General features: G+C 35.9%; 2 protein-coding genes across 3 annotated transcripts; one reads left to right on the plus strand and one right to left on the minus strand.

Annotated features, from left to right (window-relative positions):
- Positions 1-2,283: 2,283 nt before the first annotated feature.
- On the plus strand, positions 2,284-4,056 carry LOC100367308 (mth938 domain-containing protein-like). 2 transcript variants are annotated; one of them, XM_085504429.1, is made up of 3 exons: positions 2,284-2,302; positions 2,452-2,593; positions 3,593-4,056. In XM_085504429.1, exon 3 carries the CDS (start codon positions 3,600-3,602, stop codon positions 3,963-3,965), a length of 366 nt encoding a protein of 121 aa, XP_085360555.1. In that variant the 5' UTR covers positions 2,284-2,302; positions 2,452-2,593; positions 3,593-3,599; the 3' UTR covers positions 3,966-4,056. The 2 variants fall into 2 exon arrangements, with proteins under 2 accessions (XP_085360555.1, XP_002733993.1); XM_002733947.4 differs by lacking the exon at positions 2,284-2,302 and having other exon boundaries at positions 2,310-2,593.
- A 2,144-nt stretch (positions 4,057-6,200) lies between these two features.
- Positions 6,201-13,492, minus strand: LOC100367461 (spermatogenesis-associated protein 24-like). The gene is made up of 5 exons (XM_002733948.4): positions 13,192-13,492; positions 10,463-10,528; positions 9,582-9,712; positions 8,828-8,898; positions 6,201-7,922 (listed from the first exon to the last, which is right to left on the minus strand). The coding sequence occupies exons 1-5, from the start codon at positions 13,345-13,347 to the stop codon at positions 7,708-7,710; spliced, it is 639 nt and encodes a 212-aa protein (XP_002733994.1). The 5' UTR covers positions 13,348-13,492; the 3' UTR covers positions 6,201-7,707.
- Positions 13,493-17,768: the final 4,276 nt, after the last annotated feature.

A 17,768-nucleotide genomic window follows, 5' to 3' on the forward strand; every position in this document is an offset into this window, starting at 1 on the left:
TGTAAACAATATAATTCTTAGAAATTTGTTCTTTTGTCTTTGCCATTAAGTTAGATTTCGTCAACACTCTAAAATTATGAAAACTAATATGATATATGGTTAGATATCCCAAAGAAGTTTCGACTCAGTCAGTCTAGCTACCTCAAACACTTCAGACCAAAACGATATCGACGCGCTTGTTGTCGCGCCGTGCATGTGCGACATTGGTGTTGGTAAACTTTGATTTTCCCACAATCCAATACGTAGGAATATTTAGCTGAATGCAACGTGCACTAATCTCACATCTCACGCATGCGTGGCGCTACGATCATCGCCCTTTAAATATACTAGTATTCGGAACGTAATTTTAAATTAGTGGACTACATAACCGGGTGGTTGGACAACTGGGCCGACCCCGTCTCAGACTAGTAATCGAAAAGTGTGAGTTCACAGCCGCGAATGCCTGGGTGGGTGATTCGATATAACTCCAATTTGGGTGGGTGGTGGACTCAATGTGGCTCTCAAATGGCCCCACCCACCCGGCGTAACAAGAGTCATGCGCCATTCTATAGTAACTGTTACCTGGGAAAAGTGCAGTCAACAACGGAACGAGGTAACTTAAAAAGTGTTCTTTTCATAACAAAATAAATTTTACAAATCTAGAATTTTAACTAAAGAAAGGAAATTGAAAGCTGTCCATTATCCCCCTCCGGTTAGAGAATACTTAACTCCCCTCTAGATGTTTTTTTTTTTTTTTTTTACAGTTCCCCACATCTTTTGGGAGATCTGGTCCACTCCAATATCTTTCGGATATCCAATATCAGTTTTCCCCTGTCCTGCGAAAACATTCCTGTAAATTTTCTCCTTTTCTTCGAAATTTGTTTCTGCCTTCCCAGACGTGTTTCATAACAAATGTAGGATAGACATAGTCCACTCTCTAAAGTTTTACAATTAAAAAGAATCTCAAAACTTTTCCTTACCCTCAAGAAATTGTAACTTCTGAATGCATAGAACACGGCGCAATAAGGAACTCTGGTCAGATGAAGTGCGCCCTCGTCCATAAATGTGTTTTTTATTTTTCGTTCAGCTGTTCTGATGTTTTTTTTTTTTGTATTTATAAACTTTTATTGGAGTTTGCACTGAAATTAACATCTTACATACCTGGTTTGTACATTACAAATTGCAATTAATCTACATATTGTGAAGTGGATTGGGTAACATTTTTCATAAAATATCCCCATTTCTTGTTATGAGAAGTCAACTTATTCCGTCGGACAGCAATGAAGTACTCTATCTCCAGGAAATATTTTACATATCATTTGTATGCCATGAATTCTGGCTTTTGATTTTTATGTCTACACAAGTAAATATATTTTTTTGCTACCAGAAAGAGGAAGTTGACTAAACATGTAAAGTTTTCATCCCCCAAAAAGGATTTGTTGTGCATTCGGGAATGCCCTCAGGCCAAGCTTACCCCCCCCCCCCAAAGCATATACAGTGTTTCCCAAAAATCTTGGGTGCATTGACAGCTGTTCTGATGTTGATATAGAACCGTTTCCCGGGGGACTAACAGGTAGGTGCTGCATGTCATTACGATCACAGGAAGCTCGACACTTTATGATCAGGATTTAACGTAACTGATTGCAAAATGGATTATAGTGGTTTTTTTTATTTAATGTGAAATATTTGTTTTCGATGATTTTGCAACGTAATAAATAAAGAGACATGTGGTTTACCTCCGACTACCATAGGGTTAGGTCGGATTCCCCAGGTCCGTACCAGTTCTTTATATAGTAGTCTGAGGTTTTGCCAAGCGGGTATTATTTCATCACGGTGTCTGCTTTTAAATCACAGTTTTTGGAATTTTGCCAAAACACAACACAAATAATGTAAAAGGGTTCACTAATTTACCGATAGAGGCGCTGTTCACGCCCTCGTTCGTATTGCATAGGTACTCAACAATCGTTATGTCTGCGTAGATTGGCCCGGGTTAGGATGATTAGTTTTTATTGTACTAAAACAAGCAAAAATATTTGCGTTGTACTTTAATTTATATTATCTAGTTGTAGCGCCTAAAATATTCAATACATGTCATATATTCATACAACAATATTATACTTAAATCTGATCCAATGTTACCATAATCACAGTTCCTCTATAGGCTATAGAGGGGCCACTGTGCCATAATGGATGATGTCCATCGCCAACACATCAGTTGCCGAAAGAGGGCGTGGTTTGCGACGATGCGCCAACACTGCCACCAGCCGAATGTGTTAAGGAGTGACACCCCCTAACAAACAGCTGTTGACTGTGTTGAAAAAGAGTATGTATGGACGTTTTACGCTGAAACACGTAAACTATTTTTTATCCGTAGATTCTCAATGGTGCAGAGAACGACTGTTGTTTTTGGAATCTGTGTGTTGAGTTGTGTATGTGGAGCGCTTATGCTGTGGATTTTCTCATCCCATGCAGGTTTTCCAGTAGATTCGACATTATCTGAAGGTCTGAGTCGACGAGAACACGGCGAACTAGTTGACGATAAACCCGTCGATCATCTCGAACCTCATCACGTTGTTTTTCCTAAAAACAAGCCTGCTCATACCCAGATACACAGGTATTGCTTTGTCAAGTCTGTCATTTCTTACAAATTCATCGTGTCAACCAAAAGAATGGAAAGTTTTCTACATTCATAGTTCGGGTTGACCGTTAGAAATGGAGGTGGGGTGGAAACAATAATCTGCACAGAAATTTTTAAAAAAAATGTCTACAGGGAAAAAGTTGCAGGAAAAATTGTGTATATTTAAAAGAGAAACGCCAAAAAAAAAAATCATCATGAAAACTCAAAGCACAGAAAAAATAATTTGCACAATAGTTCTTACTAAACCCCCCCCCCCCCACCACAGGTTTTCTAATATCAACTACCCTAGAAACTAGAAAATGTATGCACTGAGAAATGTTGTGATTTCATCTCAGAAAACACCGTGAATTTGATTTATTTGAATACAAAATGGTGAAATTAAAAGGAATATTTTTCAAATTTTCCCATTTTACTGAGAAACTCTTCTCTTCAATAAAATTTTTCATAAATAAGACTTTAATACATTGCCTGCTGAAAGCCTCCATGAATAGTAGATAAGAGAGAACACCAATTAATTACTCAATTTAGATGGTGAGTCATGAGCGTTTGACACAAACATAATTATTTACGTAGAGTAAATGAAGAGTAAGACATATTTATGATAGAAGAAACCAAAATGATAATTTAACTTTAAGTCACATCTATATGTAACCCAAAACGAGCATATACTGACATAAGTAGGTGGGGAGACCCTAACCCTGACTTGGTTATATCCCCCTCCCCTCCCCTCCCCTCCCCCAATATGGTAGGTATCCTGTATGTGTGATTGATTTTAATTTGGGAGGTGTGGAAACAATAAATCTAGGCGAGATAGTATATGCCCCCCCCCCCAATATGCCAGTTTATATTCAGTATCGGTACATGCATTTGATTTCAGTTGGATGGCGAGTTTCTACCCACCCCCCAATGAATTTTGATGAGTCTGATTATATTTATTAAAAACTTTTAATACTAGTATTTCTATCGATATTACAGAGACGCAATGAGTTCTCCACTGATTAAGTCTTTTTCCTGGGGGAAAATGGATGTTGAGGACACCACGTATAAAGACTGCAAAGTATGGCCTGGTGGAAGCGAGACCTGGGACTGGGGTAAAACCGGCACTCACCACAGCCCTGGTGTACAGGTTACAGACCTCAAAGATATCCTTGAAAAGGGTGTTGATGTTCTGGTGATTGGCAATGGAGTGAACCAGGCGCTTGGAGTACCGCAAGCAACCTTGAACTACGTTAAAGATAAGCATGTAGAGGCTGTGGTTTTACAGACTGAGAAAGCTGTACAGAAATACAATAGTTTGGTGAAAGGTGGTAGCAAGAAAGTGGGTGGAATATTTCATAGTACTTGCTAAAAGAATACTTAATTGAGTTGCTGGGTGAAGGAAGCGAGGTGACAATAATATTGGCATTTATTCATAAAACAAATCTGTATATTACAGCAAACTACTGTATTATGTTTTGCTTTTGTTTGCTAGAAAATAAACAGATCATTAGTTGAGTAGGTTTTACAAAAAGACAAGTCATTGAAAATGACACAGTCCCCGTTAAATTTTTGAAAGTTCTCTTTGTGCTCGTCATATTAAAGCGGAGAGGTTGTCGCCAGCGTGTCCTTGAAACTTGAGTTTCAAGTGGCGTATACAACAGATTGTTTATTTACATCAAAATACGTGTTCCGTGTAATAGTAATAGGGCCAAAAATAAAAACAGCCGTTATTCCGCCATCTTTGATCTGATTATGAAACACACTGATATGTATGATGTATGTGCCAAATACAAATGAAAATGGTACATAAATTATGGAAATATAGAAGTAAGGCCAAAAAGTCAGATGGCCGTCAATCGGCCATCCTTGACAAGATTTTGAAACAAATTGTCATGGACATGCATCCTAACATGTACAAAGCACATGTATGTGCCAAATGACAGAGCATGTCCAAGATACTGCATAAAAAAACAAAAACAAGATGCCTGCCAGTCGACCACCTTTGATCCAATTGCGAAATAAATTGTCATGGACATGTATCCTAACATGTATAATCTTTGTACCAAGTTTGAATGACAACTGACAAAGCATGTCCAAAATATTTTCAAAAAACAAGATGGCTGCCAGTCGGCCATTTTGAATCGAATCACTAAACCACTGCATGTGCATACATGTATGTCCCACACTAGGCACATGCAAAGAATGAACGGAATCGGTTCACAGGATTCTGAAATATGACTCTGGACAGATTGACACAGGGACGGACGGACACGCGGACGAACGGATACAGGAACTCACGGACAGTCGGGGACATGTATTCTAACATGTATGATCTATGTACAAAATTTTAATGAAAACTGACAAAGCATGTCCAAAATACAACATTTTCAAAAAAACAGGATGGCTGCCAGTTGGCCATCTTTGATTCAATTGTGAAATAAATCGTCATGGACATGTATCCTAACATGTATAATCTATGTACCAAGAATGAACGGAATCAGTCCAAGGGATTCTGAGATATGACTCTGGACGGACACACGGAGACCAAATTATAAGTCCCCGTTTTCGGACTTCGTCCGAACGGGGACTAAAAAAAGAGGGAGAGAGACTGACAACAAAGTAAAAAGTAATCTACCAGTACACAAAGCAAATACGTCAATGCAATAATTCCTTGCCAGAGTGGGAACCAGAATTGTAATTGCATATTATAGAGTATGACATGGTAGGTGTGTGTACAATTTTTTTGCAATCCAAGCAGTCGCTGGGTTGGTGTGGCTTGTTAGCTGGTGTATATATCTGGTAGCGTCACTTATGCTTTGAATACAAACAACATTCAGCACCATCAATGTCGTTTGATTGACAAATCTCATTGATGGGTTTGAACATCATTTGCATAAAAAACAAATTGTACAATATGCCAATAACTTTTAACGAGCAATACACTGGCACAGACATGGCAGATAATATAAAACATTGTGTCATTAACATGGAAAGTGAACTAATTCCTGTAAATGACAATACATTCATTTTAAATTAATATCACTGAAGGTCAACCCCATGTACATATGTAGGATGTGTGTGTTTAGTGAGCCACGAGTTGCATTCTATCAGAAATCACCAGCTTAGCTCATTCAGTAAAGTGATCATGCATCCACACAGTTCATCGATCTTAAAATGATTAGTATGAATCTAGGTTGTTGCTGCTCCAAAGAAAATGTCTCATTTTTTAAATTGTGAGGAGAAAGTTGTATTCTCCACTTGTATCATGGGAGAACAACCTAGTTCTGAAAAAAATGTTTTTAAAGCGCGCATGTTCGAATTTCATTTAAATAAACAATGTATTTTACATGCATTGTATACGTCGCTATGAGTCCCATATCGAACAGGAAGTGACACAACGACTGCAACCCTTTAATAAACAGTTTTCTAGTAAACTGGCATTGTTTAGAACTAAGAAAAAAAGTACTCTCTTCATCAGAAGGCAAAGAGTAGTACAACTGTATTGTTTAACCTTAAAAAGAAAACGTTCTTGTTGAAAAAAAAGACAAGTGATATTTCTTTAATACCGAAATAGTGCCCTCATGAAATAATCTGTACATAAAAATATCTTATTTAACATTTAATTTGTATGAAAACCTGTCCACACTTGCATGAAGTATATTTGCTGTGAACTATTACCAAAGCCTGATGTATATAAAACCCATAAAAGGTAAATTGGGAGTAAACAGTGCTGAAAACGTACCTATTATTGTTGCGACACATGAAATATACAGGTATGTACATGAGGTAAAATAGTCCCTTATAAATTCGTTTTTTCAGAATTGTTTTTTAATTAAAAGACATCCAAAGTACCCCCCCTACCCCACCCATAGTAGCAAAACATATGCTATAAGTATTCAAATTGTAAAAGTATTTTCAGAGTAAATGAGCCACCATCGTGTGAAGCTATGTAGTACAATGTAAAGCAACATCAAAGTTGTTTCTGCTTAATGTTCATTTCTTCTAAACGCTAGAAACAAGTTGCTGTATTTAGCTTTCCTATAAATAACAACAAACAGAAAATCTTGACAAAAAGCAAATGAAGAGTGTGAAAAATCACCTTGGACTCTTTGAATCATTTATATATGTATCTCGATGTTAGAAATACATTTAAAAATGCCGCAAAAGTCACACAAAAATGCCATGGATTTGGATATTTAAAATGCTGCATTTTTGCGGTTGTAACCAACATTTACATATCCTTAAGGTAGAAGTCTACTCATAAATTAAAAAAAAACAGAATTTATTCATTTTGCAATGAATTGTACGTCAAGGCAATATAAGGACATTGACCTAAAAAAAGTTGGGGGTCACCAGCATTTTTTTCAAGAAATTGATGGTTGTATTTTAGTGGAAAGTCGCCATTTTGACACTATTATAACACTTACCACAGGTTCCTATGGCAGAGATATTATGCAATATCTCAAAATCTAACCTGGTGACATGCGTTGAAAAAATCATATATTGTTAATGATGGAGTACCTTATGTTGTTCTGAATTATTTAATAAATCTGGGTTTTAGAAAGTGTCAAAACATGAAATTTTTCTTTAACATTGTGTTCTATGGAATTGCAATAGCAATTTTCAAGAAACATTAGGACACGTTTCTCAAAAAGCTCAACTGTAACGCACAAAATAATGCTATTTAATTCTACCATGAGACATTAGCTTCATGATTGTACATAATAAACTAATGAACATTGTTATACGATTTATGACGAACTTTGTCAAAAATGATGACTAGGCTTCTACCTTAAAATGTCAGGTTAGCCAATCATTGGACATACCAGAAAGTACTTTACACAGGGTTACTATTCCCAACCCACACATGTACAAGGAATCTTAATTTTAATAACTTAACTCCCATGACCACACACCCAGACAATTTTTGGGGTACCGGGTAAGTTACTTTTACGAGTTCTATGATGTAACCAATCCATTCAAGGAACAAATGACTTGCTTCAATTTACTTTTTCTCAACAATGTATAATACTGTATACTGGTCTATACATGCATACTTTTTAGTCAATTAATAATAAGTACACCATGAAGTCAATCATGATAAAACAGTTTTACACTCTGTAACTCTTAGAGGATGATGACTTTGATTTAACACCAGTACTGAGCATTTGTGCAATATATGCTTCTTGTTTAAGTTGAATGTCCATTTCTGACAGTTGTTGTTTGTGGTTCTCTTTCTGTTTTACTAACTTCTCTTTGAGATCATTGATGGCTGCATCCTTAGCTGATAGTACATCTTCCTGTTCCTCACATTGGGCTTCAATCTCTGTCAATGGTAAAAGTACTAAGTTATTTTAACGTTGACAAAATGTGTGTATCTACCCAGTGTAATGTAATACAGGCGAGATTGAAAATACTACTGAATATGTTTTCATTATCAGCTCTATAAGATTGTCTGGAGTTTGCGATAACTACAGAATTAGGTAAATAAGTTCCATATACCCATATTTAAATTGTTTTCACAAAATTCTTTTTAAAATTTCTTTGTGAATTTGCAGAACAAGCAGAAATGCAATCAAAAACATTACTTGACAAAAGTACAATACAGTGGAAGTTTGTGTTATGCACTGTAATGTGATATTTGCACATCACCTGTTAATGTTAAATTTCCTATTCATCTATTTTATATTTTCAACCAATCTAGTTTTTCAGAACTCTAGCATTAATCTAGTGAATTCTTTTTATGTAAAATCTGCCTGATATACTGTGTAGGAATCATTATATAAAAATCGACAGAGAGCCAGTCAAAGCAATCTTTGAACAAAAGCCTAGGTTTTTTGTTATTCAGCAGTAACGTGTTTGGAAAATCTGCCAGTGTGTGGGAAATCTTGCTGTAGTATGTGAAAAATCTTCTACAGTATGTGGAAAACCTGCTATAGTGTGTGGAGAATCTTGCTGTAGTATGTGGAAAATCTTCTGCAGTGTGTGGAAAACCTGCTATAGTGTGTGGATAATCTTCTACTGTATGTGGAAAACCTGCTATAGTGTGTGGAGAATCTTCTACAGTATGTGGAAAACCTGCTATAGTGTGTGGAGAATCTTCTACAGTATGTGGAAAACCTGCTATAGTGTGTGGAGTCTTCTACAGTATGTGGAAAACCTGCTATAGTGTGTGGAGAATCTTCTACTGTATGTGAACAAATGTGCTGCAAAGGTTTCATGGATACATACCTGCACATTTATTGACAAGTTTTTCATTCTTAGATGTCTCTTTCAAAGCTTTACTCTTCACTTGAGATATTCTGTGAATTGTAAATAAGACGTGTAAATATAACAAGCTTGTTAATGTTAAGAGTTTAACAGAAATCGTAGCCTCTCTTATTAAAACTACCGGTACTATACAAATATGAACAGTAAAATACCCTCAGTGAAATCAATATTGCATTTCTGAGGAACTTTCAAATATTATTATTAATTGTATACAAAGAAACAATCAAGTTAAAATAAACACTATTCCTAAAGTGTGTACAAGGAAAATTGTTTAAAGCGTTATGTTCAATACAGTTTCATAAAAGTTTTTTGAAATTGCTGATACTTTGTGAAAATATTTGATTGCTGTTATACATGGCCATATGTTGAGAGCAAAAAATCAAGTCAGTCCAAATTTTTGAGATAAACATGTTATTACACTGATTACGGAGCTAACGCTTTGGACTCTATTGGGGGAAAATAGAATAACATTACCCTTTTGAAGCATTAAAGAAAAAAAATATGCAACTGAAGGAGGCTGTTATGATTCATTGCACAATGACAACATTCCCATTTCTTAAAAGAAATTGGCAACTGAAAATCAAATGAAAATGGTTCATTAAAATAATTGAAATAATCGGATGGGACTGTACGGATGAAGAGTGTGATCAGATGGGAAGAGCATGCAATATGTCAAAGGTCAAAATCCGGCATGACAAGATCAATCTATACTTACGCTTGTTCAAATGTACTCTTCTCCCTTTCTAGTTGCTTGGTTAATATTTCAATTTCTCCCAAAGCAAACTGTAATTTGTCTGATTCGCTGAGTAGTTTTGATTTCGTCTTAGCATGTGCTATCTTTTCATCCTATAGGATAAAAGTGGTGAATACAATAGTAGACATTACATACAGTACATTAAGCAGCAAAAGCCTGTATAAATCAGGTCATGTGTAAACAGGAAACCTGCCTATACTGAACACCTAATGTGAACAATTTTCTTTGTATCTTCGCTTTGGTTCATACAGTAAGGTATGAAGAATGTCAATACAGTATTCAAGTATATCATAGATTACATTTTACTTGTATATTTTAAAAATTAAACAATGTTTTAGTTTTTCCATGATATAATTTCATTGGTCTTTGTTTTCTTCGAAATATAGTTTTATAATATTCACTGAAATATTTCCGTATAAACTTTTAACTTTTAGAAATAACCTGGTATTTGCAAAATAGACATGGGCTCAAAGCCCATAAGGACCTTGGTGCCTTTCATATCATTGTGTGTAGGCAAAGATTTGTTAGACTTGGGTGCTTTTTAAATATAATATACCTGCTCCCCCAAATACTGTGTTAACTGGAAAGAGCTGTGTTGCAAATTTGCTATATGTTTCTGGAGCCACATCCACCCAAATTATTCATCTTTTACCCAGATCAACTGGCAAACAGTCCAGTTACAGTAGTGTATGCCTAGCTCGTACAAAGCTGAAATGACAGATGAGCCATTCATAAGGCGTTCCTGTCCTCACTGTAACATACATGTCCAATACACACAAAATACACATGGGCGACAGTATTTGAGATGCACTTCTAAATATAAGTTAATAAATAAAGCTTACTTCAAGTTGTTTTAACAGTTTTTCATACTGATCTTTTGGTATCATATCATTTGCTATGGACTCCATCTGGTATACAAATAAACAGAGTGCAAGTTAGTAACAATTTTTGGGGGAATTTAACAAGTGGATATTGGTTAACAGGTTAAACAGAGTGGTTGTTTGTTGTTGTAAATGGCACAAGGTAGCACACAAGTTTTGATTTGTACTATGACATAAATTTTAAAATTGTAAGATTCAGCAAGCATACATACACACATTACAGCAATTCACAATTACCATACTTCATAAACTTGAAGAAATTGTAGAAACTTGAAGTATTTAGAATTATTTGGAATGGGGGAGACAAGGTTGCAAGAAAGGTAAGGTCACAAGCGAGGTCTGTGAAATATATGCACAAACGACATTTATTTTATTAAAAGATATAGAACTCGCAGATGCAATCATTCATCTATGAAAAACAATTATTTACTTTTTATTGAAAATCTTATTTTGGGAAATCTTTTTTCAAATGCAATTTTGCTTAAAGACTTAAGCCTGTAATTCCCAGATTTTCAAGAGTTTGCGGCATGGACATTGCAAACCAAATAATTTAGAACAATACATAAATGTGAGAGGAAAAAAAATTTCACCAAAATGGAAACACAATTATGACTTGACAAGACCTTCATTCATTAAACTTGAGAACAAATGGTATTGAATTCACCTATTTTAACATCTCTTCCTAAATGAATGAACTTAATAACTGTGAGGGTACCCATCCAGTACTAATTAAATGAGCATTTCTTTGGAGGCAATTTTATAGAGATTGATAAAATCTCAAAAAATGTAATTAAAACAATTCTTATCAATTGAAAGAATGACTACCGGTATTAACGTATCCTAAGACGTCATAGTAATATTTATTTTTTACAATTCAAGGTAAGGAATGGAAGACAAGGAATCATTAAAATGCATTAATTTAAGGGTGGCTAAGTTACATAACTTTAATGTTATTATAGTAATAGCATTGAAAATAGGGAAAAAAATTAATAAAATCAGTACTGATTGATTTTTTTTTAATTTCAGCTCTCCAGTTATCTGCGGTTTCGTAGCTCTTTGGCGCGAAATACAATCTAATTTTGCCCTAACAATTTCATTCGGACGTCTTGTTTTTACTTTTGTTGTTGTATGTCAAACATAGAGCTACGGGATCTATCACCGTTTAAAAACAGAAATCTGGCATACGTAAATTAAATCGCTTTTGCTTTCGATTACGTTGGTGTGACGTACCTTTATTGTGAATTGATCGCTGGATGAATAACATACGAACTTTTGTTTGCAATTTGTGTTCATAAATAAGCAATAATTTGTGTTATTTTCAAACAATTACCGCGGAAACCAAGCAAATTACGAGAAAACGGCAGCCATTGACATCCCACACTCCCTGGCGCAGAATAAATTTAATCTCGTTCGGCGGTCATGTGATACAGTAGTGCACAGTCCCTCAACGTTGAGGGACTGTGAGTGGTGGAAGAATAAAACACTCACTCTTCCCATAACCAGTTGGCAAAACTGCCACACAATTATTCCCTGCAATCATGTATTTATTACTTTTTTTGCTTATCTTTTTATTGATAAGGTATCCATTGTGAGATTGACTCCAGTGATAGGCTCAAAGTTTTAGAAAGCAAACATGGGGACCCCTTAAGTTGGTGTCTATTTTTATACACATTTTCTATATTCACTCATGTTTATTTGAATTATTTATTGCTTTTATGAAATGTTATTCTCATTGTTCCAAGAAAGCAATCACATACAGTATTTATAATTGTATGATTTTTGTTAAATAATAGAAACTAGCTGCATAACGCAATTTATCTACTGATTTCGGTCACGTGGTACAAAACTATAGGTCTTGCGTAATTTGCTGGAACCCTGGAATCCAAAATGGCGTCTTTCGTCTTGTTATTTTTCTCCGACTCGGTGTATGGTAAATAAAGTCAATTTTTTATGACCACCTTCATCATTTCACAGCGCAAATAGGTTCTGGTCATTGTTTGGAAGTAAATAAACATAGTGAGTACTTTCGAAGGTCTTAAAATGTGATTTTCGCGACGACCAAATTTGGCATGTGGATTTTAACCGGTATTCAGTCTCACAAGGCTCCATAGCCCTATGGGCCGGCCAGTGTCTGTTACGTAAATAATGCGGTCGGCAACATAGGGCTATGATTCCACAGCTACTCTCCAGTGACTGTGGCTAAACCATGTACAATAAGAGTCTGGCGGCACAGTTCTAGTTTTATCTGTGTGTTATAACCACTAACTAACTAACTTACTTGAATTAAAATTGGAATCTGGACACTGGAATTATTCAGAATTGGTGTGTACAGACGACATTGCAAATCAAATGCACACATTGACAATTTACAAAAATAAAATGTTGAGTACATAACCACATATTTTCACAAAGTCAGAATCAAAACTTTCTTTCACATTCATTTAACAAGAATCACTGCAATCCTTGGCCTCTCTTTCTGTATTGGTGTGGATCTTTCGAGCATGGGGTTAAGTTTATCATGATAGTGGAAAGCACAGTCACTCTACAAGTAGAAAGTTAACACTCTGTGTTATTATCCGTGTCTGACAGACATGAAGTGACTTGCCAAGTCGTATCATGTTACAAGATTGGCGGCCACGGCCTGGAAAGAGCCACTTGCAAGTCAGTTGCACAACTGCCCTAATGCCTACCTTCGATTTGAGCTTCTCATAAGCCTTTCTTTGTGCAAAAATGACATCTTGGAGTTGAGTGTGTACCACAACGTCAGTTTGAACCGGAGTTAGATCTTTTTCACGTCCGACTGGTTTCTCCGCCATTTTGAATTTCGCTCCTATTCTACTGCGCATGTCAAAAATCTTGGCGAATGGGAGGACGGTATGCCACTACGAAGAAATTACAGCCAAAACAAGGTCAGCTTGGCCGTTCAGTTGCGAGACATAAAAAAAACCGCAGCCAGTGATACATTTCGAAAATAAAAATACAAAATAAACGCAATTAGAGGCGCCGACCAAGCGCGTTGGAAATAAAAAGAACGCGTTGTGACACATTCTCACCAGCGTCTTTCACTCACGCAATATAATTATGCTATTTCCCAATGCACTTATATTTAATACATTGACGAAAAACACCACAAGAAAAATGTAAATCAGGCTTGTAATTACTAGTAACTCAACTCGAACGCAATATTCATCACTGTAAAAGTGGACAAATTCGAACCAGCCAGCTCATGACCGGAGACGTCTTCGTTGATAACTCGCCAATTCACCACAACCGTGGTGGTAAACTGTTTAGCTGATTTTTCATCCCAACTTATTTGAATCACGGTTACTAAAAAAGAATATTCTTTCGGAAATTTGAGACATTGTTCAAAAAATCCTGTACAGGGATATGTCTGATGTCAACTAATAATACGCAATTATCCAGGAAGTACTAGAATTTATTGCTGATACTAATCATGTTTTGTATTGGGAAGTTTGATATTTGAAAGTGTAGTTCCTCGGGCGTGTAGTAGACGAGCATAAACGTACTGTCACATGTTTTTCGTCGTAGCCTTGTCTTTTCGTCTTAACCGTCGCAGTCCGCTTCATTGAATGTTTAGTTTGATAATTGATAAACATATATTCAGTGTGACACTGTTGCTTTCACGTTGTGTTAATGCAAAGATGATTTAAACTTGTCCTTTCCGTTGTCAACGTATTCAATATACGGAAATAGCATGTGTGGACGTTTGCGTGAATGATAGATGCAGGTGAGATTTCTCGTCGCAGCGCGTTCTATTTATTTCCAACGCGCGTGGTCGGCGCCTTTGATTGCGTTTATTTTGTTCTTTCATTCGCAAAATCTATCGCTGGCACCGTTTATTCTGTCGTGTCTCACAACTGAATGTCCAAGCTGACTTTGTTTTGGCTGTACCTAAATTTTTGCAACTCAAAGTTACGTCCCGTTCTTTGTCCACGGAATGATACGTAACAATATTTGTATTGCTCTTAAGAAATATATATACGAGAACATTTTCTTTGGTGGTAGTATTAGTCTTCCACTTTATTATTCTGGGTATAGGCAGAAAATTCTGTTTTCTACAGTTTCTAAAATTTATTCGTATACCGCTAGATCGTTGAGCTACATGCATATATTAACTTGGAAGGATTACCATTTTAAGTATATTTTTGGATTTCCTAGGTTCTTGTCGAAAAACATAGAACATTTTCTAGGGGCATTTGAAATTAAAAATTGTCATTCAGCTCAACAGCCAATCAGCGGCGGCCTACAGTTAGTTTACAATTTCGGTATCAAATACCCCGTGTTCTAGACATGTAATAATAATTACAATTTATTGCGTTTGTATCCCTATTAGGATTTTGACTAAAATGCAATACAGATGTGAATAAAGACAAACAAACAATTAAATTTAGAATAAAAATACACACAGGAAAATACAAAATGGCAAGCAAATAAAAGTAGGGAACAATCTGGTACGAATTATTTGATAAAATTTACCAAGAGTACGTCCAGTCGCCTTTATTATATTTGAGCATAAATCCCAGTCAACGACTGTTCCAATTAAAATATTTTGCCATTATTTCCACATGCCCCTAAATTAATTGCCCCTCGTGGTTCTATGTTCTTCGTGTGCAAGGGGTTTTCCACACAAAAACGGCCGAATTTTGTTAGCGGTTGGCTTAATATTACCCCCAACGGATCGTTTTGCTGTGAAAGATTGGTATTTTTCCCTGATTTATAGGAATCTGAAAAACGCGTTTCACAACTTGTCTCTTTATTTAGTTTCATGCGGTATACAAGATGGCGGCCTCATATAGTAAATATCGCATTTATTTTATTATCACTTGTGCGCCAGCTGACTGTGTGTGTAGCTTTGTTTATTAATAAGTACCGGTGACCTGTGGATCTGGGCAACTGTCAATTATGTACTTCCAAACTGGCTGCGATTCTGAGAATATTGAAGGCAGAAAGACTGACAAATCTGTGTTTTGTTTATATTACATCCATTTCGTTTGAGCTAGCCAACATGTGGCCATAATTATATTACATACATGTGGTTTCAACAAATTAAAACAATATTTGGATCTTTGTAACCCTTTTTTAGAGAAATTCATCCAAACTGTAACATTGTCCTCTATGGAGTTCTACTAGTAATTATTAGTAGTATTACTTGAACGGTAGTTCATCAATTCCCCAGGAAAAAAAATGACGGGAAGGAAGACAGTGTTGTACTGCGCCCTCGCCGACTAGAATGCAAGTTACTTGAGTGTGTCGTCGAGGGCGCAATACTCGCGTCAACCAGAGCCGTCAGAGAACCAGCCCCAATGTCACCATGAGGGGCAATGAATTCAGAGGCGTCTGGAAATAATGGCAAAATATTTTAATTGGAACAGTCGTTGACAGGGATTTTATGCTCAAATATAATAAAGGCGACTGAGTGTACTCTTGGTAAATTTTATCAAACAATTCGTACCAGTGTGACAGATTGGATATTGATATTATCACGCAATATTCTCTGATATTATCTTTTTGAAAGTCTGGAGAGAAAAGGTGTTAATTAGTTCTAGCCAAGAAGTAGAGTCGCTGTATATATTTCTTAGTCTGTCACCCAGAAACTGTAATAAATATGATATCATGGGTCACAAATGTTGATATTCTTCATAACATTTATAACAGGCAAAGGCCCACGCTAGTATTTAATATTTATATTTAAAACTCAGCAAGTTCCTTCAAAAAAGAGAGTGTGAACAGTTTTATTTGAGTAATTTCTTCAAAGGACTTCAAATGGTCAACACTTAATTTGCGTCAAAAAAATTTGCTCACCGTTTACGAACTTAAAGGGATTGTTTATCTGATTTTGTGAGCAAAATTTGCTGACTTGAAAAATTTAACTTACCGAATTTTGCTCAAGAAATGTTGCTTACTAATATTTGTTCAACCATTTTCGTCAACATAAACTAACATCACATCTGTGAATTGCGTGTGCGGGTTCGAGGCCATGTTTACCCAAATATACTACATTTTCTAGTGCCTTTGGTTTACGGTTACAGCGACACATTTACTATATTATCACACAATTTTGAGGTAACTGTATTATTCTTTACAATATCTCCGTTGGCAATGGATTTTTAAGTGCGTTGGAAAAAAAAAAACGTTCAGCAGTGTCTCTAGATTGCTAACTTTGCTGGTCATTAAACCCCGTCGCATTGTTAATAATAGGCAAGTGATACAGTGAGGGTAAACCAACCACGTACGTTCAAGTTGTCAAGATGAGGTTGGGAGAAATAAAAACGGCGATGACAGCATATTCGCCAAACCCTGTAATAACATCTAACAAGCAGCCTGTCGGCTGAGATAGCTCCGCTGTTAGCAATGTACATTTCAATTACGGGGGTAAAGAACAAAAGATATCATTAGAAAATGAACAATATGTATAGTATCAAAGCAATGGGACTTGCTGTTTTCAACAAGAAGTCGAAAATATCATATCACTTTTCACCAAAAATGACAAAAATAATCATAAAAATTGGATAATTAAAGATATCATTATGAAATGAACAAATCTGAGAGAGGTCCACGTGTAGTACCTATATATGTAATATCGGAGCAATTGGACTTGCTTTTTTTAACAAGAAGTCGAAAATATCACTTTTTACCAAAAATTGCAAAAATATTCACCAAAATTAGAGAATTAAAGATATCATCACGAAATGAACAAATCTGAGAGAGGACCACATGTAGTACCTATATATGTAATATCAAAGCAATCGGACTTGCGGTTTTTAATAAGAAGTAGAAAATATCACTTTTTACCAAAAATTGTAAAAATATTTACCAAAATTTGAGATTTTGACATGAAATGAACAAATCTGAGAAAGAACCGTCCAAGGTACTCGCATATCAAATTTGAAAACAAGAAGAAGTTGAAATTGTAAAGTTGACGACGACGACGACGGACGACGACGGACAAGCAGTAATATGACAGCGGAGATAAAAATGTGATTGTGAGAAAGTGCTGCAGTATTTCCAGCTGAAATTTACGGGAAACACTGTGTGTGTCCATGTAATGTGTGGTGATGTTTTTGCAACATGCAAGATGCAATATGGAAAATAATTAGTGGTGTTCACCTCTGTATATCGATGACTAAATTAGACTATGATTATTTACTATCATGACCTGAAAACACTGTTTTTGTAACACACGTCTGAGTATTCGTTCAATGGAAAACAATGGAATTCTCTAATACGCAAGTGCACTAGTTGTTTT

The sequence above is a fragment of the Saccoglossus kowalevskii genome, chromosome 10 (assembly GCF_978046115.1).
Source record: "Saccoglossus kowalevskii chromosome 10, keSacKowa6.1, whole genome shotgun sequence".
NCBI lineage: Eukaryota > Metazoa > Hemichordata > Enteropneusta > Harrimaniidae > Saccoglossus > Saccoglossus kowalevskii.